This window comes from Eulemur rufifrons, chromosome 27, assembly GCF_041146395.1.
Source record: "Eulemur rufifrons isolate Redbay chromosome 27, OSU_ERuf_1, whole genome shotgun sequence".
Taxonomy (NCBI): Eukaryota; Metazoa; Chordata; class Mammalia; order Primates; family Lemuridae; genus Eulemur; species Eulemur rufifrons.
In genome coordinates, this window is record NC_091009.1 from 29,570,237 (window position 1) to 29,591,866 (window position 21,630).

The 21,630-nt window shown below is 49.6% G+C and overlaps 1 protein-coding gene across 2 annotated transcripts in view; it reads right to left on the bottom strand.

Moving 5' to 3' along the window:
* The window catches only part of ATP2B4 (ATPase plasma membrane Ca2+ transporting 4), a 91,453-nt gene that overhangs the window by 13,139 nt on the left and 56,684 nt on the right, over positions 1 to 21,630 (bottom strand). For both annotated transcript variants that reach the window (XM_069459750.1, XM_069459751.1), the window contains exons 5-19: positions 21,261 to 21,386; positions 20,661 to 20,786; positions 19,480 to 19,515; positions 17,724 to 17,885; positions 15,044 to 15,258; positions 14,463 to 14,705; positions 13,001 to 13,242; positions 11,419 to 11,650; positions 10,390 to 10,569; positions 9,579 to 9,666; positions 8,840 to 8,946; positions 4,538 to 4,729; positions 3,865 to 4,078; positions 3,121 to 3,332; positions 2,043 to 2,150 (exon numbers count right to left, since the gene is read on the bottom strand). In XM_069459750.1, the coding sequence (XP_069315851.1) occupies positions 2,043 to 2,150; positions 3,121 to 3,332; positions 3,865 to 4,078; positions 4,538 to 4,729; positions 8,840 to 8,946; positions 9,579 to 9,666; positions 10,390 to 10,569; positions 11,419 to 11,650; positions 13,001 to 13,242; positions 14,463 to 14,705; positions 15,044 to 15,258; positions 17,724 to 17,885; positions 19,480 to 19,515; positions 20,661 to 20,786; positions 21,261 to 21,386 (2,483 nt within the window). The remainder of the gene's footprint in view (positions 1 to 2,042; positions 2,151 to 3,120; positions 3,333 to 3,864; positions 4,079 to 4,537; positions 4,730 to 8,839; positions 8,947 to 9,578; positions 9,667 to 10,389; positions 10,570 to 11,418; positions 11,651 to 13,000; positions 13,243 to 14,462; positions 14,706 to 15,043; positions 15,259 to 17,723; positions 17,886 to 19,479; positions 19,516 to 20,660; positions 20,787 to 21,260; positions 21,387 to 21,630) is intronic.

The following is a 21,630-nucleotide window of genomic DNA, read 5'->3' on the forward strand; positions in this document are numbered from 1 at the left end:
AGCACTCTGGGAGGCCGAGGCGGGAGGATCGTTTGAGCTCAGGCGTTTGAGACCAGCCTGAGCAAGAGCAAGGCCCCGTCTCTACTAAAAATAGAAAGAAATTAGCTGAACAACCAAAAATATATATACAAAAAATTAGCCGGGCATGGTGGCACATGCCTGTAGTCCCAGCTACTCGGGAGGCTGAAGCAGGAGGATCGCTTAAGCCCAGGAGTTTGAGGTTGCTGTGAGCTAGGCTGACGCCACGGCACTCTAGCCCGGGCAACAGAGTGAGACTCTGTCTCAAAATAAATAAATAAATAAATAAAAGTTTTCTTGAGCTCAGGGTGAGGAAGTGGATGAGACAGGCCATGGAAGAAGGGACACATGAGTATTGCTTTTTTTTTGTTGAGACAGATTCTCACTCTGTCACCCCAGTTATAGTGCAGTATCATCATCATAGCTCACTGCAACCTCAAACTCCTGGGCTCAAGGGATCCTCCTGCCTCAGATTGCAAAATCGCTGAGACTACAGCCACGAGCCACTACGCCCAGCTAAGTTTTCTACTTTTGTAGAGATGGGGTCTCCCTCTTGCTTAGGCTGGTCTCGAACTCCTGACCTCAAGCAATCTTCCCACCTCAGTCCCCCCAGGTGCTAGGATTACAGGCGTGAGGCATAGCGCTCAGCCAACACATGAGTACTATCAGGAGACATGGAGCAGCAGGTTGGGGTTGAAATTCAAAATAAATCCTTGATGAGCTCAGAACCTGTCAGTTTTCCTTTACAAACAAGATGAGGAGCAGGCAGGGCCCAGACGAGAAAGAAGGCCTGCATGGGCAGTCCAGCATGGAGCCAGGCGTTTTGAAACGGGAAGAATGTCAAAGCTCTGCTTTTGGATGTCAGAAGGAGCTGCTGCGATAGGGAAGGAAGGCTGTGATCAGCATCAAGGCCCCATGGCCACATGCGACACCAGACCCAGAAGAGAGTTTCCAACAAGAGGTGCAACAGCCAAGCTTCACCCACGTACAAAGCTGCTTTCGGAAGCCACTGGTAAATAAACTTCAGCAAACAGAACGGGGCGGAGGGAATCGGGTTAGAAATTAACCAGGGGGGCATGTAGGAGGTGTGAAGAGACAACTGGTAGGTCTGGGGGGAAGGCTTGCAGCTCCAGATAGGGCTGTTTGGAGCCAGTTAGGGCAAAGCCTCCGTTACCCAGCGGCTGGGCACTCAGGGATTACCCGCAGAGATCTGGGGTCTGCAAAGAGAGTACAACCCAGGCCAGAGCTGCGGATGAGGGGGACGTGTAAAGTGGTGTTAGGGACGGAGTGAAACTCTGACCAGACCTGATGATATTATATACATAATACTCACAGCTAACATTGATTGAATACTTGCAAGGTACCAGATAGACAACCAATTTACTGATTAATAATTAACAATGACCTTATTATCCTAAGTTGAGGACCTAGAAGCACAGAGAAGTTAAGTGACTGGCCCGAGGGGACTCAGTTGTAAAAAGCGGAGCCAGATTCAAACCCTGCAGTCATTCCCAGAGTCTGTGCTCAGAACCGTGGACTCACTGCTTCTCTCGACATCTCGTGAACCTGAACCCATCCCAGGTGAGAGTCAGGCTTTCCACCCAGAGAAAGCCACGGCGAGAAACAGAAGGGGCCGGGGAGCCCTGGATATGTCCACACAGCGGCCCACAGACAGGCTGCGCTTCACTGGAATAAGGACTAGTGCTTTGCAAACTCTTCGATTTCTAAGACACTTCAGTTTTTTCTTTTTTTTAGCAAAATTCCTTTGAAAAGTTCCACCCGTTTCAGAGAAGCTAAGGGATGTGCCTGCCCCCAGGCACGGTTAGAGAAGGAATCTGCAACCACTGAAGCGGTGTGCACGGATCATTCATGCCACCGTGGGGTCCCTCCCCTCGGGGCGGGGTCCGGTCCCGCGGGGCAGGGTCCCTCGGGGCAAGGAGACGGGGGTGGGGCGGCGGGGTCTGCACACGTGCTTGTTCCTCCGCAGGAGACCGTGCGGAGCAGGGGAAGGCGCCCGTACTCACCTGGCCCCACAGAAGCTCTCCAATCCCGATGAAGAGACACCACAACCACTGGGACAGGCTGAGCTTGGTACAGCTGAAGGGTTTACCCCCAAACTCCACGATGAGAACCTAGGACAGAGAAAGGGGCAGCCTGCCGTCAGGGAGGTGACTAACGGGCAGTTAGTCCTCCAGCCAAGGACACCAAAGCCACATAATCCCCCTGCCCCAGGATTCCTGGGGTGCAAGTCCTGATTTCCTCGCTGGGGAAGGGGAAAGAAGTCTAGGAGACGCATATACAAACCGTCTTTTAGAGCACTCTGATGAGACAGACGCAGTTATTTTGACTATGATTACCGTAAGGTGTGGGGGATCTGGGGGAGCTGGAGGCTTCTTGTGACAAAAGCCAGTGGGTGACAAAGAGAAGACACAGTGATGGAGAAGAGGAATTGAGAATGGGGTAAATAAGAGGCACACCCCGCTGTAGGATGAGGCAGGAGCTCGGAAGCTCTCGTATCCAGAGACGGTTTAGTGCACCTCTGACTAGGGCAAGGGGGAAGGGGCTCGATCCTTCTACCGCCAAGGCAGCCATGCCCTTCGCCCCGGTTCCCATGGGAGGAGCTCAGGCTGGGTCGTGCAACGACACACGCGCCATCCCATCACTTCTCTTTCCCCGTAGAATCCTGCAGCATCGTCTCCCACGAGCCCCTTCAGAACTAAGACGAAGGGACAGGGAGACCACACCACGTGCACCCACACATTTCATGTATGCTGGCAGGAGGCATGGAAAGGGGCTAGAAGAGAGTGACCCTTCCCTTGGCCACTTTGTGGAATTTCTGTGTATTTAGAAGGATAATGAAAGGATTCTACAAGTCTTGTTTGCAATCAACATAGTGCCTTGCACTGGACACCTGGCACACCGGGCTCCAACTCTAGAGCAACGCACAGAAGGAAGCAAATTGGGAACCCCAAGGTGTTCAATGCACGGCCTCAGTCTCCATCACTCCCTCGCTCCCTTTCCTGGGTACTTAGGGAACTGTGGCTCCAGCTTCTGGCCTGGACCATCCCAGACCTGCCACCCCAACTCCGGATAGAATCTCACCTGGCTGACGAACGTGCCCAAGACTACACAGCAGAAGATGAGGTTGCGGTAAATGCCTGCGAAGACATTCTTCTCCCCGTGGATCTTTCGGGCGTTGATTTCATTGAAGAGCTGCATCAGCACGAAGGTGTTGAAAACGATGGTATAGTGCTGGGTGGGCGGTGAATGTAGAGGTGCCTTCCTCCCACTATCAATGTCAAAGAATTTCTCACCTAGCAGGGAGAGAAGCATTGGAGGGTAAGTGTGGTCTGAACTAGGAGTCGGAATGCGCTGGTGTGCCACACTGGTTGCTTGTGGCTGGTGTCCATTCTAATTGGCCAGTATCTGAGCTATACGTGTTATTAAATATTTTAAATGTTAGGCCTGGTCTCAACCCATCTGGCCCTCTCTCTGTTTGCTCCATTGGTATTTGCTTTCGTGCAGCGTAGCGTGGTGTTAAGACTATGTGCACTGGAGTCAGAGGGACATAGGTTTGCATTTTAGTGCCACTACTTACACATTATGGAAACTGAGCTTCATTTTTGTCCTCTATAAAAATATGAGTAAGGACACCCCTGTGAAATTCTTAAGAGGAGCACATTAGATAGCATAACGAACTATGTAGCAGGAACACAGGAAGCTCTCAGTAGGTGAAGCTGCTATTTTTCTAGTCTCAGCTACCTTTTTCCTCGGGCCATTCTCTGCCCCGTCTCCATGTGGCACCCCAGCTACTGCTCCACCCACCCTAATCCCACCCTGGCTCACCAGCAAAGACAAGGACAAAGATGACAATGAGCTGATAGACTGCATGGCCCAAGATGTTCTTCATCATAGTACGTGAGATCAGAGGCTTATTGCGGCCGTACGGGCGACGATTCAGCAGAGATTCCGTGGGGGGCTCTGTGGCCAGGGCCAACGAAGCGAAAGTGTCCATGATTAGATTCACCCACAGCATCTGCACGGCTTTCAGTGGGGAATCCTGGTGGGAAGAAGAACCAGTCCTTTGAGCTTTCCTCGGAAACTACCCCCACCTCCGCGTCAGCCCCACCCTTGCCCTGTAGACGGCCTGGCTCCTGCCATCCACCTCGACTTTGAATCTGGCCACTTATTAGCTGAGTGACCTTGAGAAAGTTACTTAACCTCTCTGAGCCTTGGGTTCCTCATCTGTCAAATGGGGAATAATAATATCTACCTTGCAAGGTTGTTTTTGAAGAGTAGAGGCAGCACATACAAGTGCTCATCACGGTGGCCGACACTAAGTGCTAAATTAATGGCAGGGAAGTCATCATCGTTCCACATAAGCAGATGGAGACCACGGAGCCCCGGCACTGCCAGGGAGACCTTGCCCTCAGTCCTCAGCACACACACTGTACCCGCTGCCCCGTGTGCCTCAGCCCCTGCCTCATCCTTCCCATCTCAGCTCGCCACACCCCTTCACCTGAGTGATACAGGCTCCAGTGAAGGCCACAATCACGGCCACCACGTTGACGGTGAGCTGGAACTGCAGGAACTTGGAGATACTGTCATAGACATTCCGCCCCCACATCACTGCCTTCACGATGCTGGTGAAGTTGTCGTCTGTCAGGATGATGTCTGAGGCCTCCTTTGCTACATCTGTGCCTGCGATACCCTGCGGTAAGACGGGGAAGGGAGGCGGTGAGACTCGGGACAAGGCAGCTTATCTGTGTCCTGAACCCTGGTCCCCGAGAAGCTCCGGCAGTAGGTACGCACATCAGAGGGCGCGCCGGCCACTCAAAAGCAAACGAAGAGAAAATGGGTCTCTGTCACTCTGCAGAAGAGGGCTGGGGCCTGGTGCCACCACCTTACTCCTGAACCCGGACTGGGAATCACAGTCATCTCTGATGTGCCTTTCTCCCTCCCCTCCTACGGCCTCTATCTTGGAAACTAGTTGAAAGGCAGTAAACTAATCCTATCTATTCTACCTCCAAATTCTTAAATTTCTGTTTAAGAATGAATTAAATTCTTAAATTTCCATTGCCAGTATCTCATTTAAGTCCTTGTCTCCCTCAGCACGCCTCTGAGAGCTTGACATCTTGCTCTAGGCGTAGCTGTCTGGAAGCACAGCTCAGAGGTTCTGTCTCTGTTCAAAATCCCGTCAAAGTGGAACCACTGAAGGTTTCTGGATGGCCGTCTCAATGGCCGTGCTTTCGAAATAGTGAGCTTTCTAAGCCTGGCAGTCAGTGCCCTCAACAAGTGAACCCTGACTCATTCTCCAACCTGCTCTTCTATAATCTTTTTGCTCACAATCTGCTGGTTTATTCACAATCCCCTGAATCTCTTCTAGAGTTTACACTTCTATTCACATCATTTCCCTGAGCCTGAAATAGCCTCTTTCCCCATCTATTTAAATCTTCTCCATCTTTAGGGCCCCATCCAATTAAACCGGAATTGCTCTGCAAAGCTCTCCCTAACATCCCCAGCCATATTTCTGTTTCACATCTTGCAACTCCACAGAGGAGCCTATTCTTTAGTTTGGTGTGTACTAGCTGGTAGATTACTTGTTCTGTTTACCTGGTAGTATTATTTTCCTATTCAGACTGCAACAGATGAGCATCTGTTAGATAGACTATGTAATTCAATTTCCCCATCAAATAGTTCCCTGAGTAGGTGTGATAGAGTGGTGAGGGCAAGTATCTTAATCAGTTGGCATTTGAGTAGAGATCTTGGTGAAGAGAGAGTGTTCTTGAGGATATGTGATTGCAGAGAATTCCAGGGAGAGGGAACAGCGAGCGCAAAGAATCAAGGAAGAGAAAGGAAGCCAGTGTGGCTGAAGCAGTCTGAGCAGGAAGAAAGCGGTAAGAAACAGTCAAAAGACTAGTGGAGACAAGAAAAACCAAGCTCTCTAATACATCCACACAATGCCATGCAATGTACTGTAAAACAAAAGGAGCAATATTGTTATATAATTACCAGTACGGAATAATCTCCTTTTTTTTTTTTTGAGACACAGTCTTGCTCTATTGCTGGGGCTAGAGTGCTGTGGCATCAGCCTAGTTCACAGCAACCTCAAACTCCTGGGCTCAAGCGATCCTCCTGCCTCAGTCTCCCAATAGCTGGGACTACAGGTTCGTGCCACCAAGCCCAGCTAATTTTTTCTATTTTTATTAGAGACAGGGGTCTTGCTTTTGCTGAGGCTGGTCTTGAACTCCCGACCTCAAGCGCTCCTCGCTGTGGCCACCCAGAGTGCTAGGATTACAGGTGTGAGCCACTGCGCCCGGCCTCCAAGTTATGTTGTTAGGTGAAAAAAGCAAGGTGGAAAAAGAGTAGATAGTATGGTATCACTTATCTAAGAGGGCAGGCAATAAATACATGATACATTGGATTATATTTTAAAGAAGCAAACAGAAGGATAAACCCAAAACTAAAGAAAAAATTGCCTATTACATATATTTTAGGATAAAACAAATAATAATTATGTTAATGCCATTAGGAATAGAAAATTTTCAGTTGAAGAGATACAACTATAAATTTGGGGAAGTTAAATAAAGTCAGAAAGTTAGAAATCGGGAAGTTAGAATTCCATTATTCTAAATCTGAGTGGGAAATATCACTGTGAATCCACAAGGTATTTTATTTTCAAAACAGACAAACACAAAAACAAAAGGGAGATATAGAGCATATTTCTTTTTTTTTTTTTTTTAGAGACAGGATCTCACTCTGTTGCCCTGGATAGGGTGCAGTGGCCTCAGTGTAGCTCACAGCAACCTCATACTCCCAGGCTCAAAAGATCCTCTTGCCTCAGCCTCCCGAGTACCTGGGATTGCAGGCACGTGCCACCACATCCAGCAATTTTTCTATCTTTGTGTAGAGACAGCGTCTCATTCTTGCTCAGACTGGTCTCGAACTCTTGGCCTCAAGTGATCCTCCCGCCTTGGCCTCCCAAAGTGCTAGGATTATAGGCGAGCGCTACCACTCCCAGCCAAGAGTGTATTTTTTAGCTTTGTCTACTGAAAAGTCCTAGAAAAAATGATCTACTCAAGAAACACCCTCGCTTTCCAATTGTGTTCTCTAATTACCATTTCACACTAAAATAAAGCAGGACTCTTTGGAGAAATGGATGATTTCAGATCTAGGATAAAAAATGTGCACAATGTCTCTGGAACATCTTATCATGGAACATCTTATCATAGCCTCTCCTGGCTAATGACAGCTCAATTTGAACATCAAAACAATAATAAGGACAATGGGCTGAAACATCAAATATACTTAAATCCGTGAGTTCATAACAATACTTAAATACTTGTTTCTAGGAAACACAAGGGACAACAGAACATGTTAAAGGACACTGCAGGGAAATAATCGACAAAATCCAGACCGTGGAACAGCGTATATAGACAAACAACCTGGTTCCTCTAAAATCCAGTTGCTGGATGGAAAGAGGTGAGAGGGGACGGTGCCGAAGGGTTTACACAGCAGGCCTGAGACTGCTGTCCTCAGAAAGGTTGGCCTCTGGCCGGCACCTAGCAACGAGGCTCTCAGAATGCTCCCAGACAACAATTCACTGATAAAAGTGGTTCACTGTGTCCAAACAACATGGTTTATGTTGAATACCTACTTTCCTTCTGGGAGTCTAGAATTTCGGTATGTCCCAGGCAGAAGGTGCCTATACAACCAGCTCTAATGACAACCTTGGGTGCTGAGTCTGGGATGGGCTTCCCTGGGCAGAAACATCACCCATGTACTGCTGCATTTTTGTAAATGGGGGGGAGAATGGCCTCTGTGTGACTCCCCATGGGAGGGAGAGTGTAAGGAAGACGGTAAATAGATTTGCCCAGACTCTACCAGTGACTGTTTCTCTTATAATCTGATTGTACCCTTACTACATCGCTGTAATCGATCTTAGCTCTGAGATGACTGTATGCTGCCTCTCATGGGTCCTTCTAGTGAATCCATGAATATAAGGATGGTCTTGAGGACCCCTGACACAGGGCTCCTACAAGATCAGTGGCTCTCAAAGTTTAGGGTGCACCAGAATAACCGAGGGGTTTGTTAAAACATAATTAACAGATTTAACACAATTAATGAAGATTGCTGGGCCGCCCCCAGTCTGGGCTTTCTGATTCAGTAGATCTGGGGTGGGGCCTGAGAATCTGAATTTCTAAAGGTGTCACTAGAAATCTACTATGCAGCTATGCCACCGGAACAGCTGGAAGGAGGCGCACCCTTTAAAAGCCACTAGTATAGCCGGGCGCGGTGGCTCACGCCTGTAATCCTAGCACTCTGGGAGGCCGAGGCGGGAGGATTGCTTGAGCTCAGGAGTTCGAGACCAGCCTGAGCAAGAATGAGACCCTGTCTCTACTAAACATAGAAAGAAATTAGCCAAACAACTAAAAATAGAAAAAATTAGCTGGGCATGGTGGTGCGTGCCTGTAGTCCCAGCTACTCGGGAGGCTGAGGCAGGAGGATCACTTGAGCCCAGGAGTCTGAGGTTGCTGTGAGCTAGGCTGATGCCATGGCACTCTAGCCCAGGTGACAGAGTAAGACTCTGTCTCAAAAAAAAAAAAAAAAAAAAAGTTAAAAGTTGGTCTTGCTTTTCCTGGGTAATGATCCTTCATGATTTCCCTGTCTCTGTTAAGTATTCTTCATACTTGATAGGTCCGCAATTACACACGCTGTTACTGGCCAGGTGGGCGGAGAGATGGAGCTATTAGAGGCCTGTCCTGGCCTCCGGTGGAGAAGGCAGCTTTGCAGTCGGAGGAAGGCGCTGTGCTGAGCTTACCATGGCAAAACCAACGTCTGCTTTCTTCAGAGCGGGCCCATCATTTGTGCCATCCCCGGTGACAGCCACCACCTGCCGCTGCTCCCCAACAGTGCTGTCAATGATTCCTGGGAAAAACAGACACACACCACAGTGAGCACACGTGTGCCACCGGGGCCATGTGGCATCACTGTTTTCTGTGAAAAGTGCTTCTTTGGTCTCCCCACCCCACTCCAGGCAATCCCCTGTCCTTTCTCCTGTCTTCCTTCCTGCCTTCTTCGTGGTGCTAGTGGTTCTAGAGCAACCTCCCAGGGGCAGCGAGTGGTTCCACGGGTAGCACTCTGAGCTGCGCACGTCTGTCCTCGTGGTGCCCGAAGGCAACTGCTATGTGCTGGGAAAAGCAGCAGACGGATTTGAAGGCAGAGACCTGGGGGTCAAACTATACCACTTCCACCTCCCAGCCGGCCACTGGGGGAAGTTCCTTGTCTTCTCAGCTTCAAACTTCCTTATTTACAAAATGGGGAGAGTTTTCCCTGCCCTGCCTAGTTCAAGAAATGATAATGTTTAAAAACAAGTTTATTATATGTCGTACTCACCAAGGGCTCAGCGGTTTGCTAAACTGTGTGTTCTCCCACCAGCCTGGCTGCTCTCCCGGGACCTCCCTACTCCGACAGGAGAGTCGCTTGGCTGACGGCTCTTACCTGTGCTCGCCCAGCCCGCCTGCGCCTACCGCAGGGACCCCCTCGGGAGCCGGTCTCACCTTTCACCAGGGTGTGCTTGTCAGTGGGGGACGACCTCGCCAGGACCCGAAGCTTAGGCCAGATGTGGTCCAGCTTTTCTTGCTCCACCTGCCGACACCAGACCACACCTGGATCAGTCAAACTCAGAACCACTACCCGGGAAAACCTTACTTTTCCACATACTCTGAGCTACTGGGACATCTGACACTCCACAGCCCCACGGGGGAGTCTTATCCTGGCCTCCAGGGGACACGAAACAGCCAACTCAGTCTCCGAGGGTGAATTTACTGATGTGATCATCCGGGCCCTTCTTTTCTTCTCTCCCCTCCCAAGTCCCTACCTGGGAGCCAAGCCCTCAATCTTATGCCCTTAGCAGGAGGTGGGCTAGGGTTGCTAGCTGCTGGCTCAGGCGGCTAGAGTGGTGCTTCTGAGGTTTTCGGTTTGATATCTATGTAGACCAGGAAGCCGTGGTCTGCCCCATACCCAGACATGCCCTCCGTTAGCCACCCTTAGCCACAGGGCAGTGACATGGGAGGGGCGGTGTGGGGGGAAACCATCACAAAATCATCCCATGACTGAGAGGGCAGAGAGATATGAAAAGTTAGTGACACTGTCTCCAAAGATAGCTTGTGAATGGAGGTATCAGTAACGGGAAGAAAGACTACTCCTCATTTTACCATCTGAGCAGCTTTGGTGCAAAGGGACGCTTCACTGTGAATAGATCTGAGTTTGGAAACCGCCCACCCTCTCCCACGTGTCCCAGATGCCTCACGCTGGAGACGGCCCTTCCCTCGTCAGGTGGGGCCCTGGTCCCTCCCACCCAGGACCCACCTCGCCCTTCTCATTGCGGATGAGTCGGTTGAATTCTTTGCCTTCTAAGCACAAGAAGTCATCTGTAGCTGTCAGAATGCCACATTTGGTGGCGATGGCCCGGGCTGTGTTGATGTTGTCACCTGTCACCATTCTGACAGTAATGCCAGCTCGTTTGCATTTGGCAATAGCATCTGGGACCTATGGAGAGTGGAGAAAGAGGAAAGGCACAGATGGGGGTGGTGATCCTTGTAAGCTGCCCAGTGCCACGGGGCACGGGCTAAGTCTGGTCATTTTTATGTGGCTAGGTGATTCCTCACTTCTGTCCACGCCATAGTGTCACTTTTGAACCTGCCTCATTGTACCAGGAGTTGAAGGGGAAATTTGCTCCAGGAGACTGGGGTAAAAACTCGCTCCTCAGCAGGGCCTGGGTGGCATTTTGAGATCTGACCATTGCTTTTCTTTCTAGTAGAAGCTTTTACCACTCTCTGCCCACCTGGCCCGTGCTCCAACCATGTCCACTCTGGGCAGTTTCCCAAATGCATGACACCTTCTCGTGCCTCTGGGCCTCAACAGTTGATAATCCATCTGTCCGAACTTCTCAGACGCAGAAACATTTTCAGTCCCCTGGTGTCTAGAATAGTGTGCAGCACACAGTAGGTGCTCAGAAAGAATGTGTTGATTGAAGGAAGGCAGCTAAAGACAAAGTTGGTGTCCTGGTGAATTCTGCCACCCAACTATTGTTAAGTACCAACTAACAATCCCAGAAGAACCTTTGCTTCTCGCCACTCTAGACAGCATGAACTCTAGGAAGGCGATATTCTACCAATTCGGCATGCCACAGCAAGGAAGCAGAGAAACCTCTATCCCTGTCACTGAGATGCAGTTAGGTAACTTGCCTGGGGTCACAATTAGAAAAGGAACTATTACCCCACTTCCTGTGACTCCTGGGTGGCTTCCTATTAGGTCACACTGGGCCTATGCGTAGCCAGGGGCCACTGGAAGACTGCCATTTGTGTTTTCTTGCCCTTTCTCCAAGCAAAGCCTCACCTCTGGGCGCACAGGGTCCTCAATGCCCACCACTGTGATACAGGTCAGCTCAGTGAGGATTTCACTCTCGTTGTCCCAAGAGGGCTCTGCGTCATCGAAATCCCGGTAAGCTATGCAGATAGTCCGGAGCCCCTCGCAGGCCATGGGCTCAATGACAGTGCGTACCATGTCCTCTCGGTCTTTATTCTTGAATGGGATCGCCTCCCCTTTCTGGTCCAGGATTCGATTACACCTGGAGAGGTGCACAGTCAGAAAGCAGTGTCTGCGTTCCCCCTCGACACGCTTCTACAGTCATTTACGGACACCTTGGTAATCTGCATTACTCCTAAAGACACTGTTCCATGGGCAAACCTCTCCTTCATCCACCTCTCAGCTGAGCCCCTCTTTCCAAGGTGGGATGGCCGGTGATGGAGTGAGGCCTAGCTAGGCAGAAGGGTATGACTCTCCCATGTCATCTGTTCTTACCCATGTGTGAGTACAATGCTGAGTCATTTGTAGATCACCTGCTCTTTTGAATTTCTATTTTTTTTTCTTTTTTTTTTCTTTTAGACAGAGTCACACTCTGTCACCCTGGCTAGAGTACAGTGGAGTCATCGTAGCTCACTGCAACCTCAAACTCCTGGGCTCAAGCGACCCTCCTGCCTCAGCCTCCCAAGTAGCTGGGATTACAGGCATGTGTCACCATGCCCAGCTAATTTTTCTATTTTTAGTAGAGACAGGGTCTCACTCTTGCTCAGGCTGGTCTTGAACTCCTGAGCTTAAGTGATCCACCAGCCTTGGCCTCCCAGAGTGCTAGGATTATAGGCGTGAGCCACCACGCCTGGCCTCTTTTGAATTTCTTGAAGGTAGAGAGACTTTTTCAATCCCTAGTATCTAGAATAGTGCTCAGTGCGTGGTGGGGGAGGGTGCTAGACTAGAATGTCCTGATTAGAAGAAGATGGCGAAAGCCAGGTCGGGGCACTGGTTAATTCAGCCCTACTGGCCCTGTACCCAAGTAGGATAAACTTTTAATGATCTGTGGATAATCTAACCACTTTTTAAGTTATGCAACTTCCCTCTAATCAGAATTGGGAATGGAAAGGAACAGAGAACATAGAACTAATATTTCTAGTACTTGCTATGTACAAGGCATTTCACACACATCGAATCATTTAATCATAGTGAGGTGGGTACTAGTGTTGTCACTACGTGAGTATGATATAATACTATATTTAATAGTATTATTTAATACTATACTATTTAATACCTCCATTTCTGATTGGGAAATGGAAGTTTAGATAGTCTAAGTCTGAATCCTGGCTGTGCCTATTAGATGTATCACCTTGAGCAAGCAACTTAACTTCCTTTTACCTCTGTTTTCTCACTTCTAAAACAGGGATAAATAATGTTAAATAGCATTCTCCTCACTGAGTCGATGAAATAAAATGAACCACCTAAAGTACTTAAATCCAATGCTTGGATACTAGTCACGTCACCACCTGGCTGGAGGGCGTGCCCATCATTTACACTGGTTCAGCGTGGGCCACGTCGCCCGGACCTCCCTGAGAGGAGGGCCGGAAGGGAAGGGAGGAAGGGTGCTCACTTGCGCAAGATGATCTCGGAGGCGCCCTTGCTGTACATGCGGAAGCCGCCGCTGGGGTTCCTAATGACGGTGCTCATGGACTTGCGCACCGAGTTGAAGGTGTACACCTTGTAGAACTTCTCCTCGGGCACCTCGGCCCGCACCGCCTGGTAATCCTGATTCAGGTCTGTGACGAAGCCCAGCAGAGCACACTCAGTCTTGTTGCCCACCTGCCTCGGCAGGCCTCCCTCCTTCTCTGGAGGCTGAGAGAAAAAACACACAGGACTATTGAATAAGATGCCTCGACCAGGGAGAGAACTTAGGAAGGAAAGAATTAACTTACAAAACTTTCTCGTATAGACCCAGAGCCCATGAGGGAAACAACATCTGTTTTTTTTTTTGTTTGTTTGTTTTTTGAGACAGAGTCTCATTCTGTTGCCCGGGCTAGAGGGCTGAGGTGTCAGCCTAGCTCACAGCAACCTCAGACTCCTGGGCTCAAGCGATCCTCCTGCCTCAGCCTCCCGAGTAGCTGGGACTGTAGGCATGCACCACCATGCCTGGCTGATTTTTTCTATATATTTTTAGTTGTCCAGCTAATTTCTTTCTATTTTTTTTAGTAGACACGGGGTCTCACTCTTGCTCAGGTTGGTCTCAAACTCCTAAGCTCAAACGATCCTCCCGCCTCGGCCTCCCAAAGTGCTAGGATTACAGGTGTGAGCCACCACACCTGGCCCCAACATCTGTTTCTTGATTTTTTCTTTAATTTAAAAAATTTTTATTTTTAGAGATAGGGTCTTGCTCCACTGGCCAGGCTAGAGTGCGGTGGTGTAATCATAGCACGCTGTAACCTTAAACTCCTGAGCTCGAGTTTGAGTAGTTGGGATTACAAGTGTGTGCCACCACTCTTGGCTAATTGTTTTCATTTTTAAGAGGTGGGGTCTTGCTATGTTGCTCTGGCTGGCCCTAAACTCCTGGGCTCAAGTAATCTCCCCACTTCATCCTCCTGGGATGCTGGGATTACAGGCATGAGCCACTGCGCCCAGCTGTTTTTTGTTTTTTTTTCAAGGGTAGGCAGACAGTGGTCAGTCGTAACCACGATCCCCAAGCCATTCAGGGCTTAGGGGTGTATAGTTTGTGACATTGCTGGTCTCTCACCCTGTGTGAGTCTTACACTAATACCCTCTCCTTGTTTCTGGAAAGTGAGTAATTTATTCCAGATAAACCCAATTCTACCCCCAGCAGGAGGTCCCTCCTTGGAGACAGTGCCTGTTCCTGGCCGAGGATTCCTATGGGCCTCACCCCCAGCCCTCCTGTACTCCCGTGGATTATTCCCTAGTGTCACCCAAGCGTGTCCCCTTGGGAGTGAGAAATGGGACGTGGGGTGGCAATTCAGGCAGACTAAACAATAGGGGGTTTGTCTCTGGGAAAATTAATGTCCCTTCCAACCACCCATTCTAAGTGCCCAGGCAAAGGGAAAGCTTACCAGAATCTTGGAGGTATAAGCACTGTTGATAGAAATGCCGTTGACAATAAAGTCCAGGACCTTGGGCAGGAAGACGTCAGGGCTTGGGATCTCGCGGTAGTGCGTGCCCCCAACATAAGCCTGTACCACGGTCATGCGGTTCATGGTCAACGTGCCTGTCTTATCAGAGCAAATGGCTGTGGCGTTGCCCATTGTCTCACAAGCATCCAGGTGTCGCACTAGGTTATTGTCTTTCATCATTTTCTACAAAGGAGGAGAGAAAAGCCTTGAGAGGGGACCGACTGGGCTCTCCCAGTTCTAGGTCAGAGTCATTTCCTAGCCAACATCTCTCTGCATTTCTTTCTGCAGCCCCACGCCAAAATGCAAGAGTTTTGTCAAACTCTTAAGATTCTACTGGGTTATTTCAACGCTGATGCATCTGACCGAGATGGTCCTTCCGCAGCGTCAGGGACTCTGCCCTTGTGAGGCACCACCCAGGGTTCACAGGGGGTAGAATGGCCCATCCTTCCACTGACGGTCACCTGGTGCCCTCCCCGCCCATCTCCGTCCTAACGGAGGAGACAGTGCTGTTCCAGTCTCACCTTCACAGAATAGGCCAGTGAGATGGTGACAGCCAGTGGCAGCCCCTCTGGCACAGCCACCACCAACACAGTGATGCCAATGATGAAGAACTTGACGAAGTACTGGATGTAGATGGGAGTACACTCGGATAGCCACGGTCTGCGTTGTATCACAAAGTTGTCAGTCACAAAGTACAGAATCAGGATGAGGACTGTGAGAGCGGACATGATCAGACCTGCGCAGGGAGACAAATCACATGAGCCCAGGCTTGAGGGCATTCCTAGGGTCCTGGCCAGAGAGGGACTGGTGTAAGTTGTGGCCTTTGTTAGCTATGTTTAACACCACCATCTCCAGGAAGACATATTAAAACCCCCACCCATTCTTTGCTGATGGTGCGTAGGGAACAGACGCTGGTTCTGCATTCCAAAGACAGGTTCTCAGCACTGCACTAACTTGACGTGGCTTTGGATAAGCCGTTGACCCTCTCTGGGCCTGTTTACTAGACCAAATTCCTCATCCATAAATAAGGGGGTTGGTCTGTCTTCTGGATCAGCATTCTGTGATTCCATCCCAAAGCTACCCTCTTCCCACAGTGCACAATATGGTGATTATACTAGTCCATTTCCCAGTAGCTTATCAGTTTTGACCTCTCCCCTACTGGCCTGTGAATGCTGGACAATCCCCAGTTTGTTTGCAGCGATGCCCCTAGGTGCTAGCAAGAACCACACGACTGAACCTTAGAACAGGGCTTCCCAGCCTTGCTCTGGTCACGGCACACAGAGACAAACGACGATAATCGCCAACGGTTACGTGGTGCCTGCTGTGGGCCAGGCGATCACTTCACAACAGCCCTGTGAGTAGATCACTATGACCATCCTCTTGGTAAAGATGGGGAAACTAAGGCACAGACAGGTTTCTGGTACGGCGAACTGGTAGGGTGACTGACCATTCTGATTTGCCAGAGACTGAACAGTTTCCTGGGATGTGGGACTTTGCTAAAATCAAGAAAATCCCAAGCAAACTGGGATAGTTGTTTACCGTACACATTAAGGTAAATGGAAGAATCGGTTCAAGGTCAAAAAACAACAGGCTTAGGGGCTCTAATTGCTCTGGGTGCTGCCAGGCCACTGTGAGGGTGGAAGGGATCAGTATCTGGGCACACCTGTCCCTGTCTGTGGCGTAATATTTGGGGAAAAACTCTACTTTAAACCATAGTCTGGTTTTGGTCTTTGCTTTTCCTGAGGGCCTGATGACTCCAGGGCCTCAGAACAAGGCTCGAGATGATGATGTCAAGGAAAACAACCTTCTGTGCTCTGCTTGACTAGGGTCAGGATGAAGATGGGGAAGCAAGACACTTACGGTGTGAAATTCGAGCAGGGACTCACTCTCTGGAGGACAGAAGGCACCTTGCTTGCCTCACCCTAGTCCTGGCCTCGCCTGATACAGAAAATTAAAACAACCAGAGCAAAGTGGTGGCCAACCTTCAGGTAGCTTATGCTCTCTGAGAGGAACAAGGCAGGAATTAGGGGAATATCAGGAGGGTTAGGTGGGGTCTGTTTAATATTTCAAACCTGTGGGCCAGGGTCAGCAACTTCATTCTGCACCTGCAATTCATCTCATCCATGTATAGTTTATATAAAAGAGATTCATAGTAGTTAAAATTAACCAGGTACTGGAATGGAACAAAGAGGCTAGACCAACACAGCCCATCAGATCTTTCGGTGATGCTTAAAACATCCTCTATTCGCACTGTCCGATACGGTCATGTGGTTAATATGACTGAGGAACTGAATTTTTAACTTTATTTAATTTTAATTAATTTTAATTGCAACAGTCGCATGTGTGCGTGGCTGCTATCGCGGGCAGCGTAGATCCTTGCTACGCAACGTGTGCTTAACGGGTGGGCGGCATGGCGTGGTGTGGGGGCTTGTTAGAAATGCAGAATTTCAGGCTCCACCCCGACCTCCTGAAGTGCATCTGCACCGTAACAAGAACCCACGTGAGCTGCGCACCCAGAGACGTACTGATTGTGACTGATAAACAGAAAGGTGGGGCCAGAAAATAAACAGTGGTAAAAGGCCGCATCTTGAGGGGTGTGTCCACTGAAGGAGCAACCTTCCTTTTGTCCCCTCCTCCCAGTCCCCTGGCCCCTCCATTGAAAGAAGGTGGCGGGGGAGAGAAGGTAGAGGTAGGTGATGGAGAAGTCACTTCCTCATCTACAGAGTGCTCTAGGGACCTTTCCTCCGGAGAGAGCCTCTACCCACTGCCTTCGTCTTCCCTCCAGTCTTTATTTGGTATTTATTGCTCTGTGCTTGGCCAGACGCTACTACTGTGCCAGGGAACTGCCTTCAGCAAACTACAGTCTTCTCCACCCTTACGGAATGTACGAGCCAAAACATGAGACAGGTGTGCAGTTATTAAAGTCTCCCTTCTTCAAATGTGAATCTCCCTTGTGATATATACTCTTTATTTCTCATTTGTTTGGGTGTAAGAGACCTCAGGCCCTTTAACCCTTACACACAGGGAAAATTTCTCTCTCTACGGCGTGGCCAAACAGCGGCAGAGACAGGGACACAGCTGCCTAGACCCAGCTAGCCACTCTGAAGTTTCGGCTTCTTTCCGCCAGTCCTGGCTGGTGTAGAAAGAAGGGGATGGAGGCAGTGAGGCTGCAGAAAGACACTGAGGAGCAACGCCACTCACCGGCTTTCCCAATCTGCACGGCCAGGCGGGTCAGCTTGCCCTGCAGCACCGACTTCTCCTTTTTAGGCACCTTGACTGTCTTCTTGTCCTTCTCCTCGCTGTCAAGTCCCTCCTGGCTGTTGAGTGGCTGGATTTCCAGGGCCACTCCATCCTGGGTCTTTGCTAGGGTGCACACACAAAGAGGACAGGTGAGCAGGAAAGGTGCCCGCACCGAGTGGCAGGCAGGTAGAAACCAAAAGGACCCTTCTGTCTTTGTACTGGAATATACCTGGGAGCCCCTGACATCCGTTCCTGCCACTCCCACCCCCTACCAGACGTGGAACTTGCCTTCAACCCCTCTATTAGGGCCTTTGGAGTAATATTCTAACAACTGAAGCTGAGACAAGGGTGCTTTTAGGGTATGGATTTCCTCCGCAGTGGCAGCTTCCTGGCATCACCTCAGAGCCCCAAGCCAGGTTATTCCAGCAAGGGGATTAATCATGTCATTAAGTGCTATTACCAACACACATCCTTCCTGGAATTCAGTTCTTAAAATAGTGAATCTTTACTGCAGAAAGGGGCAGAAGGAAAAGGTTGGTGGATGTTTCTAGAGCATAAGCTTACCCTGTTAAATGGTTTCTCTCTCTCTCTCTCTCTCGCTCTCTCTCTCGAGTATCAGGAAAGAAACACAGACCCCCAGACCCCCAGACCCAGGGTATTTTCCAGTGGCTTCTTCTATCAGTTGAAGGACAGGGGGAGGAAAGCCCGTTTCTTCCCTGCCTGACAAAGGTAGGGAGGTACAGAGTGGGACTTGGGGTTGAGTGTTTCGGGGGAGAGGGATGAAGCTGATGTGAGGGACCCCCCCCCCCGGAATAAGAGAAAGCAGGGATAAAGACAGACATAAAAATCCATTTTGCTTTTAAAGGAAGAGTTAAAGAGACCTAAAGTTAAAGAATTATTTCTGTTTGGCCCTGGTTCTCTGCTGTGATGACTTTATTTCTAAAGATTACTATGATGTGGGTCAGTTACAAAGGGAAAAAAAAAAAATCTCCAGGAGCCGTCCCAAGAGAGCAGTTCTTGCTGGTTCCCAACACCCCTCTAACCGCACCCCTGCAGAGCTCAGCCCCTTGCTTAGGATGCCCTTCCTGAGAGCCTGTCTCTGCTGTCGGACTCACAAACAGGACAGAGACGGGATGTAAACACAGCCACCAGAAAGAGAAACACACATCGGATCAGGAGGAAGAAAACATTGTGGAGAGAACAAAGAAAGAGGTGGGGAGAGAGGTCCAGACAAAGGGCTCTCTCCAAGCACCCCTGAGAAGACCAGCAGAGAAGGAATCCAGACCAGAAGAGGACACCGATGAGGAAGCTAGCAAGAGGAGGGTGCAGGGACTGCCCACCCCAACTCCCTCCACCGTAAGGACCCTGCAGTCTTCCAACCCAGAAACTGAGGACCGTTGGTGTTTAAACCGAGGGCAATGAAACAAAGTTCAGCACCCTGGGAAGAGCAGCTCAATCCCACACAACCTCCAAGAGAAACCTTGACGTGAGGTTCTATGAGCCAACAGCAGAGGGCGCTGTTATCCCATTTTTAGATTGGGATTGGGCCCTTGTGACCACCCCGCAAACCTCTGCACCTTCCTCAGGATGAGGGATCTGAGCCATAGCAGCAGATAACAGATTTATGGAGCAGAAACGGGAGAAGGCAGATGGCCTGGAAAGGTCTGGTTTGAGCGTGGGCAGGTAGAGATGGTAAATGAGTGGGTGGAGAGGTTACCTTTGTTGCGATTTTCGGGGACTCCTTGTTTTTTACCTGTTTGAACAAGAAAGAAAAAAGTGGGGTGGAAACCCAAAGTGACTATTAAGAGATCAGATATCCAATTTGTTGGTCCTGCTCAGAGCCCAAAAGGGCGACAGCAAAGGGCTGGGTTGCAGGGAAGGGAAATGTAAAGGAAACTCACATCTCTGCTTTCATTCGTTCTTGCTAGAGGCTCTAATGAATCCTGGGGATACTGACCAAAACACTCACGTAGGTGAGCGCGCGCTCACCCCTGAGCTGCTTTCTCTCGTGGCTGCTGCTGGGAGGGCGCTCTTGGTCTGAGTCACATTGCTTGGAAAAATGGGATGGGGATTTGGAAGCGAGAGGTTAGAACTGTTTCTGCCCAAGGGCAAAGGCCCTGAAGGTGTCTCCGTGTTACTTCAGCAGCACCAGGCGAGCTTCCTCCTTATTCATCTGCAGGTAGCTGCAAAAATGAATAGTCTGATTTCCTTTTCATAAACTGTCCTCCACTAAACAGCTCAAGATGATCCTCTAGACAGGTGGTAGAAATCTTTCTCTCCCCAAGGGAAGAAGGAATGCTTAGGGAAAGGTGTAGATTTGGTTTGTCTTTTCCTCCTCCTCCTTCTGTCATTCCTGCCTTCAGGAACAAGTGAATTGCAAAGACTGGACTAACTTCAGGGTAGACACTACCTCTCTGTCCCCACTCTCCTTGCTGTGTCTCTCTTGCACTGAGAGCCCATGGTTTCATCAGGAATCCATTTTATTTTTCTGGCCAGTTTCCCCCTAGTGGTGATGGTTCATTTAATCTCCCACCTTTGAGGGAGAAAGCAGGGGGAGGAGGCGCACACACAGGGCCTTTTGGGCTAGACCACCTAGCCAGCTCATTTTGGGCAGGCTTTATAACTCATCCCTTCACAACTCACCAATAGACACAAAAGTTGAGGCTCAAATTCAATCTGATTTAGGAGCCTAGAGCCAGGACCTGGTTTTCATCAGAGCTCCCTGGAGAGCCAGGGATTACATCTGTATCTCAGCAAGGAGTATGGATATCTGGATATCTGCTTTCTTCATTCCAGCAGATTCTTCCAACCAGGCTTTCCATCCAGATCTGCTCCCTTGCTTCCTTGTTTGTCCATTGGGATGAGAGGAAAGAGAATCTCATTCTGGATGCCCCTTACCTTTCTTCTTCTTCTCTTCCTCCTGGTCCTCATGGGCCCCCAAGAGAGTAAAGATGATTCCAGTCTGGGAGTTGACACCCACAGCAGTCACTACCATTCGGCCGGAACCTTCCATGACATGGGTTCCTATATAGGAAAGGAGAGGATAGAAAGTAGTGTTTTTTGTTTTTTTTTAAATACCTAGCCATGACTTGGTGTGAAACACAGACTTAGAAGGAAAAATAATCTCCTACTCCATGGATAATGACATACTTAGCACGGTAGGAAAAGGTTGAGAGCTGGCCCATTTAAAACAGACCAAGCAAATTGGTAGGAAGGAGGAAAATGAGTCTAACTGCTTTAAGGTAAGCCCTCCTTCTGTCCCCTCCCCCCACAACCAGCAGAGCCCCTCCAAGGACCCTCCAGTACTTGTTTCATAGAAAACCTCACTTAGGTTGCCTGATATCCCTGTATTCCACCCAATAATACTCCATTGCCCCAGTTGAACCCAAGGGAAGGAGATGGGATAGAGCCATAAGAGAGAGAAGGTCTGGATCCTGTGGGCTGGCTGTCTGGGGGGAGGTAGAATGGGAGCTTGGGTAGCCTAGCCAGAGGCTGTACCTGAGAGCAACATGATGTCTTTGTCCAGGGACTTCTTGACATGATCTGACTCCCCTGTCAGAGAGCTCTCGTCAATCTTCAGGTCATTGCCCTGGATCAGGATCCCATCTGCAGGCAGCAGGTCACCTAGTGCACAAAGGAAGGGGGACCAGTGAAGGAGGGGGTTAAGAGCCTGGCCGAGGGTGGGGACCTCCAACTTCTTCCACTCCATCTCAGGGCTGCTCCCATGGGCTCTACCAGTAGAGCGATGGCCCGGGGCGTATCTGGAGAGCCTTTATAAGACAACTTCAGCTCTCTACCACCCAGGACAAGATTTCCTTCCAGGTATTACAAATTCAAATTATTATCAATATCCAGACATGGGTATTGT